At 34.1% G+C, this 8,542-nt stretch overlaps 1 protein-coding gene across 1 annotated transcript; it reads right to left on the bottom strand.

The window, feature by feature from the left end:
- Positions 1–5,201: 5,201 nt before the first annotated feature.
- On the bottom strand, positions 5,202–6,174 carry LOC131043620 (pre-mRNA-splicing factor SPP2). Its single transcript, XM_057976854.2, has one exon. The coding sequence runs from the start codon at positions 6,015–6,017 to the stop codon at positions 5,448–5,450; it is 570 nt and encodes a 189-aa protein (XP_057832837.2). The 5' UTR covers positions 6,018–6,174; the 3' UTR covers positions 5,202–5,447.
- Between the last annotated feature and the right edge of the window lie 2,368 nt (positions 6,175–8,542).

The raw sequence follows: 8,542 nt of genomic DNA on the forward strand, positions 1-8,542 counted from the left end.
TGCATTTAGAACATTGACCGGTGGGTGTATTAATGTTCTGATAATTTCTAGATCTACACTGATTTACTCTATAACCATACTTGTTACAGTTAAAGCATTTGCCATTAAACTTGTAAGCAGTAGGTTGTCTTGCCGGTTTGCTATGATCATGATTGTTTGCAGTACTGGAGCTTTCACCAACTTCAAAGCCAAGGCCATTTGTATCACCATTAGGTTTCTGATTTTTCAGCATGTCACCAAGTTCTTTTGAACTTTTCTTGAATTTTTCCTTGTGATGATTTGCAGCAGTTAGTTCACTTTCCAAGATTCCTTTCTGTCTTATGAGTTCAATTCTATCATTTTGTGTGTGCATTAGATCTGTCTTCAACATATCATTTTCATGACCAAGTCTTGTGTTTTCATTTCCAGCATCATTTAGTCTTCTAACCAAGTCTTCTTCATTCTTCTTTCTATCTTCAATTTCTTTACAAAATCTCATAGTCATATCCTGCATCTCATTCTGTGTTGTACTGATCTCTTGTCTTAGCTTGTTTACCAGATCATTAAGAGTTTCCTTTTCATCATTCTCATTCTGCATCTTTTCACAAAGTTCTCCTCTTATTTCTTGCAATGGTAAGATTTTCTTGAAGTGCTTGAATGATATCCTAAGCAACCTTTAGATCATCTTCAAGTTTGATATTCTTCATCTTTTCTGCATCATAGTCTGAAAGAGTTGTTTCCAATTGTTTTCTCAAGTTTTCCATCTCTACCGGTGACAAGATCTTCCTCAAGCTGTTAGGCTTATGAAAATAGAGGACCAGGCTCTGATACCAATTGTTAGGATTCCTAAAGATACTGGGGGGGGGGTGGGGTGAATCAATATCTAACCGGTTTATAAATTTACTTGACTTAAAACATGAAAAACATATTAAAACTGTGTACCGGTAAACCAAAAATAATGCAGTAAACAAGAATAACACCATAACACAGTATTTTAACGAGGAAGCCCGGTGTAGAGTTTCTCTGTCGGTGTCGATTTTTTGTCTTGTTGCCAGTATCATATGATTGCAAGGTTGCCATCAATGACAAAACCTTCAATCACCTACAATTTCTCATTGAAGTGTGCATTTGCCAACAACATGAACAGTAACTGATGCTCTTCTCTAGTTTACAATTCTTAAATGATATTTTGTAAACAATTAATTTAACAAATTCTTGATTCTCTTTTTAAATACCATATTTTATTTAGCATAAATTAAAATAAAAAAACAATAGCACCCTACATTAATTTCTTATTAATTTAAATTTTTGTTTCTCTAATTTAAAATTTGAGAATGTAATTTTATTGTAATTAACTTAATGCACCTTTTGTGATATACTTTAAGTAGTTTGGATTTATGTTATAGCTAATAATCTAATTAATTAAGTCAATTTAAATGATTCTATTAATTTAATATAATTAGTTAACTAATAAAATCTAATTATTAATTTAAAAAAATTAAAATGCCTCTAGCAAGTAAAGATAAGTAAAGATAAGTTAACTAATAAAATCTAATTATTAATTCAGAAAATATGTAAAAGCAATAAGAAAAAAGTTTTCTTTCCTTTCACACAAAATAACTTTCAGCAAGCAAAAGGCAAAATGGTAAGAAATAGTAAAACTATTTTTTGTTTTTTCTTAATTTATTTCTTATTTAGTGGCTTCTTTTGGTATGTATACTTTCCAATACCAAATGGATATCTCTTATTAGGTCTCAAAATCCTTCGAACAAATTAAGGGATCTAAAATAATCCTTTGGAGAATTCTTCATGGGAAGTTTATGTTTATTTCTTATACTTGATTTATTTATTAAATGATTAAAGAAAATTTTGAATTGACAAACATAGAAGATGCTCGGAAGTAAGATGATTGATTTAGATTTATAATAGAGCTCTTCTCAAACCAAACAATTATTTAAAAAAAAATTTGCGATTAAAAAAAGGTAAATGCAACTTGCTGGAATGAAATCTAATCTACTTTTTAAACACATATTTCATAAACACAACAAACACATTAAGAAAAAACAAATTTTCCTACACTACTAAAACTGGAATCTAGTTGAGTTAAAAACTTCACACCTCTGACCGATTGTGGCATAAATGTATATGTGATTTGAAAGTTGGCAGCGCATCCTCAACAGTATATAGACAAAACTAAGATGGCTATGCACAAACAATGATGTGGTTTGTGCTGGCTAAACAAAGGCATGCAAGGTTGATAAGAAAGGTTTTAAATGATAAAAATTCTTGCAATAGCTCTCAAATCCAGAAAATGGATCTCTTTCCTAACTCACTATTCACTATTCGTAAAACCAAAGGTAATCATAAGATGAACTAAACATAATTAGGCCAAACAGAGATTGAAACTTGGGTCAAACTCAAGAAAACAAGAAAAATCACATGCACAACCCAAATTGATTCATTCGGTCTCTTCTAATGTCAATATTGATAGCCCATTATCCATTCTATTCTAACTGATAATGGGGTAGCCCATTATCCATTCTATTCTAACTGATAATGGGGTAGCCCATTATCCATTCTCTTTTAATGTCAATATTGATAGCAATTAATGGGATATTCATATTGATATTCTTTTTGAAGTGTGAGCAGTTGCAAGGCTGCCCTAAGCCGATGCTAATTTTTCATTCTCTTGAATTAATTGTTTTGTCCATTTGTACTGGGTTATGACAATTTCCCAGATGGTAAGTAATGCTAACTGTATTGTTCCACATGGCACATTGATGCCATTTACATTGAAATTAATTACCTTGTGTGTGAAGGTAAGTTAGATGCAAGAGATGGTATAAGTCCGTCAGCATTGTTTTGGTTTGTTTTACTGACGTGCAGGATAGAATATGTAAGTTGGAAGATACAACTGCAATAGAGAAGGCAAAAGGGACCAGTGCAGGGTAGGTATCGATGAGGCATTTAGAAGAGCAGTTTCATATTTGAAATAACTATCTGGGACCATCTGGATTTTCTAAGAGAAATCCTTGGGACTGAAACGTTATCTTATTGGTGGTATGCTACAGGCACATACATCCTTTGTCCATGATTTTGTAGCAAAATTGGAGGTCAGGTTGCAGATATGGCTATACGTTCATGGATCCTATGTAAATTCCCACCAGATTAAGGAGGACATGAAAGATTGGCGTAAGAGAGAGATAAAACACAGACATTGTCACAGAAACAAAAACTTGAATGTATTTGAAATACTATGAAATAGAATTGAAAATCTACAAATTGAAACTCTATATCTTCATTCAATATCTTCAAAATCAGACAATGACTACACAAATCTGCAAATACATGTGATTGCATCTGATGGACTGATGAATACAGTTCCAGATCAGATGTGGTCCGCTTACAGTTCCAGATCAGATGTGGTCCGCTCATAAACCTGCAACAAACTATATTAACAGCAGCAAATGGCTTCTCAAAAGCCTTCCTTCTAGCTTCTCTCCCCAAAATTTCACCTGCAATAAACAAGATGTTCATGTTTCCACACCAAAACTACACCCAGCTCTCTGTCTTTTCTCTACAATCTGGGACTTCTTTTTCCTTTTCAGAAAACCCTGCTCCTGAAATCAAAAACCAACTCCAAAAACCTCCTCCCCCAAGATGCTACGCCCAGCCTCCCAAAAAAACACCACCAAAACTGAAAAGAAATAAAGAAAAAAAACTCCCACTACACTCCTCCCGTAGAATAAAATTAATTCACATTTGCTAATTTTAGAGTCTACGGGGGACTCCAGTACTCCGAGGATGTCAGGCTATTTTAAAACTCCCCACTACAAACAAAATAAAAAGCCTAAAAGAGCCGGCCAACGGTTCTAACGCCTACTGAAGGATATTTTGAAATTTCAAATTTTGGTTCCCACCAGCACGTGGATGCCCTGCATCAAAGATATGGCAGAGAGTGACAGTGTGTGAGTTGATTTACCGACAACTGTTTGTGTGCCCCGTCCTCAGGGACTGCTCTCTGCAAGAGCAGATGACATTTCAAATTTTTGCATTTGAGGACAGCGTTTAGAGATAAATGTTTGGGGGTTTCTAGTTTGGTCTCATTGCTGGTGCTTTCTGCCGATGGTGTGCAGTGAGCTATGCAGAATCCCTTCTTGAAGCCGGGTGGTTCAGATAGTCAAAGATGTGGATTGAGCTTATGTTGTACCTGACTTGCAGGCATCTTAGAGTGGTGGTGTTTGATTTTTGCATGGTGGATATTATCATTGTACTACAGGATCACTATAACTTATTTTTTGGATTATTGACTCTCTAGCCTCTATGTGTATTTTCTTTCTCTTGGGAGTGAGCCCCTGTAGAACCCACACATCATAAAAAAATAGGCATCCACAAAACCTTTAAAAAAAAATTGCCATTCCTGAAGCCCTCCATCGAAACTCAGACAAACACAGGATAAAAACAAACATCCTCCTGCTGTAGCATATATTTAATGGTTTGTAACTTTGCAAAGACCAGCAAGAAGGAAAGAATTTTCAAATGCACATAAACATAAGCATACAAAATTTAATTGAAAACAAGATTGTGCCGAGTTAAATTTATCCAAAGCAGCTAGCACCATTTCACTGCAAATATTTCTAACCCATAAAATGGCATGATGATTTGCAACGACAAAATTTGCATTCATAAAACTTTACAATTTTTTCCCATATTAAAATTTCTTCAGTTCAGCATCAACCACAAACTTTGCTAGCATATTAGATGTTTAGAAAGTATCCGGCTCAAACAAAATCAAACAAGTGCGCTGTGACGCTTATTATTTATGAATCTAGAACCACTGCACAACAAATCATGCTAACCAATAGTAGAACAATAGCATGGATACTTTCAAGAAGATAAGCTGCATAAAGCTGCAGAAATTTACAACAGTTTCTCGCATACCAAAGTCCTTCTAAGGAAAAAAGGACATATCCTCTGCCTTCTAGTCGGTATTTTGAGTTAGGGTTTCTCCAAGTATCGGACATAAACTTTGTAGAGAAAACAAGGCATGATTTCTGCATCTCCTGGTCATTTAAAACCTCTTAAGAGGCGTTTAAGATTCTCGAAAAAATAACACACATACACAAGATTAAACAAATAATCAGAAATTCGCTGAGTCATTTTAAAAAATTTCTGAGGAAGTGCAGCTGCACAACATACCAGTCCATTCAATTGTCACAGAATAGTCCGAATAGTTTTTAAATTTTTCTATTGCATATTTTCACAGAATTTTAGATATAAAAAAATATCTCTTGAATAAATAGCATATTTATACAAACCTTCATAAATCTTTTGAAGGGTTTAGAGTTAGGATTTGATAAAATATCTGAGGATTTGATTCTTGAAAAACAAGACAAACTATCTAGCTGCAGCCTTAAAACGTTTAGTTAAGGTATAGCATTTTTTAAAGCACCTGAAACCCTAAATCGTTAGGTGCTATTCTTAAGGGGAAGAGAGGCTCCAAATCCCAGTCTGGCAACACTCCTGTTAGGGTATTGATAAGGCAGTCCTGGATCCCTGCAATTAAGCCCTATTGCTTTTCCATATGACCATCCCATCCCTCGCAATAGGGCTTCTCCAAATTCCTCTACGGGCATCCTCTCGTAAGCTTCCAGCGACGCTTCGTCAGCACACAGTTCTATATCTTCTCGCAGTTTTTGTTTTTCCATCTCATCCTTGGACAAGAAACCCTCCTCTGACATAATTGAGTTATCTTGCAATATTTGAGTCGGAAGTTCGAAACTCTGAGCTTTCGCATTCAAGTGGGAATTGTTGACCATAAATAGGCGTCGTGAATTACTTAGCCTGGGAATGGTTTTGAGAGACTGGGGCTTATAATCAAATTCGGTTATGTATTGGACATTCTCCTCAGATTTTTCATAAGATTTAGGTTTGACATAGGGTTTGCTATGCAAATGCAACGAAAATTTTACTGGTGCAGGGCTTGAATTTTCTGAATCTGAAGAAGTATCAGAACCAGAAGAGGATTTTTCTTCCATCACATACCCACCAGCAGATAAAAATTTGATTAATGTTGAATGTCTACAACGAGATTTGGCTGGTGTGGTTATCCAAATCGCGCTTACCCAAAAGTGGTGCACCGTTCAAAAATGATCCTTTCAACGTGACATACAATAGACCACCACACAATTAATCCAATACATAGTCTTCTAATAAATATTTTCCTTTTTTTACTATTGGTATACAAGTGGGAAATTATTGATACATATAAACAAATTTAGAGAATTTTTAATTAACATGTATTTGAAAACGATTATTGAAACAAAGGCAATTGAATCCTTTCTCCTATATTATGAGTTCAATTTTTACTTATTTATTCATTACTCAAATTTCTCATGTTTAAATATTTTTCTGCTAAAAGCATTCCTTCAATGAAAAGGGGCGATATGTTCTCAGTGATCAACAATTGCCATTTCATCCAAAGGATGCAAGGTGATCAAACTAATTTCAACCAATCATTTTAATACTTGGTAGGAAGTGGCAATCAGGTAAAAGTGGAAGTTAATATTTGTTTATATTTATTTATTGTCTCCACCACCTAAAATCTTTACTAATTCAGGATGGTGATATGTGATTTGGTAGTAGAGTAGTAAAAGTATGCTACAAAAATCTTGTAATTTTATTAAAAGCTTCCATGTAACATTTTCATTTTATTAAAAGCTTCCATGTAACCTCACTTCATTTTCATTATGTTCTTAGCTCCAAACTACCCCATCTCCATCTCTCTCTCTCTCTCTCTCTCTCTCTCTCTCTCTCTCTCTCTCTCTCTCTCTCTCTCTCTCTCTCTCTCTCTCTCTCTCTCTCTCTCTCTCTCTCTCTCTCTCTCTCTCTCTCTCTCTCTCTCTATATATATATATATATATAAAACCAGTTCACCATTGCAATGACTTGCACATTCCATTGCAATGACTTGTACATTTTGTAACAATTGATATAAATTATCTATCTAATCTCATTTGGTATGAGCACCTCACACAAATATGTATTCTCTCAACAAATGTAGCAAAATAAGAACAAATAGTAAAAAAAACTTTAAATATATTCATTTATTGGTAGGAAAAGAACAGTCTGAAACTCCATTAACAAGATGTTTGTCTAATAATATTTCATGACATACTGCTATGCGTTTAAACTAATGGAAATTGGGTGAGTCACTAAATTATGTCAAAACAAACTATGAAAATAACCAAAAAAAAGGAACTAGTTGGAGCTTGAAATAAAACGCATTGCATGTTACATAATTTACTAAAAATATAATAGTAATGACACACCTCTGAGATACCTTGGATCGAGATCAACTATTTCTTTTTCTTTAACTCTATCATAGCCCATAAGATGTCCTTAATAGTAATAGAAAGAAACTATTAATGGGGATAAATAGTGAATTATAGTCACACAAAAATAAGTCAAACTTAATTATATTTCTTAGTTTTTATTCCTCTTATCACCAAAAGCTAATAAACATGTAAGTACACTATCATATCAAATCATGTATAGGTAAAAACATATCTATTTTTATATCATAAATAAGTTAAGACTTTGGAAACAACCTACTACTTTGCAATGGAATAATGGAAGATTGCTAATGTTATGAAATGAAAATTGAAAAGAAGAAAGACATGCAAAAAAATGCTTCCAACACTAATCAAAGTGGGGGAGATAATGCAATTTTCTTACAACATTTAAACAATTATAGAAAGAGAATCATGTTCAAATAACATTCATAAAAGATAGTTAATATAACACACAAATATACATGGGGAGAATCCTTTTGGGAGAAAAGCTCCACATTCCAAAAGCATAGCCCCTTTATATTTCTAGTAAATAGAATAGTGTAAAATACAAATCACAAAGCCAACCTCTTTATCATGAGTATACAATTAATCACTCGAATTCTCTATAAATAATGTTAGCATCACAATTTTTGCAAAAAAACTTATCATAGACACTCAACAACATAGTCATTTTATGTGTTTTACATTGCATAAGGAGAGAGCCCATGATGGGTACCAGAGATCCATGTGGCCCGAATCTAATGATTAGAATAAATTCCTTAACATGTATGGTACTTGCATGCATACAATCATCTTGCATGAAAATCACCATCATACACTTGTAGAGAATATGCCAATTCCAACGCCCTCCTTGCATGCAAAAGATACCCTCAACATCTGGACACATGCATGCATGCAAACACCTTGAATGCATAGGTGCAAACATATAATAGTGGGAATTTTTCATAGATTCCATCACAACTTGCTCTTACACCATCATAAGTTAGTGAAACATAATATTTTGTCATAAAATTTGTTGTAAGTTGACACATGGCAACAACATGGTTGCATAGTTTGGTACACCAAGTGGGATTCCTACATCCACGCTATCTACTTGTGTGCCATTACAATCAACTCCAAGTAGGATGGCACCTCATCAGTGGGTCTCGCTAAATGACATGTCATTAGTAGGTAAAAATGAAATAAGACTTGCAAATATTGAGACACCT

Source organism: Cryptomeria japonica, chromosome 1, assembly GCF_030272615.1.
Source record: "Cryptomeria japonica chromosome 1, Sugi_1.0, whole genome shotgun sequence".
Lineage (NCBI taxonomy): Eukaryota > Viridiplantae > Streptophyta > Pinopsida > Cupressales > Cupressaceae > Cryptomeria > Cryptomeria japonica.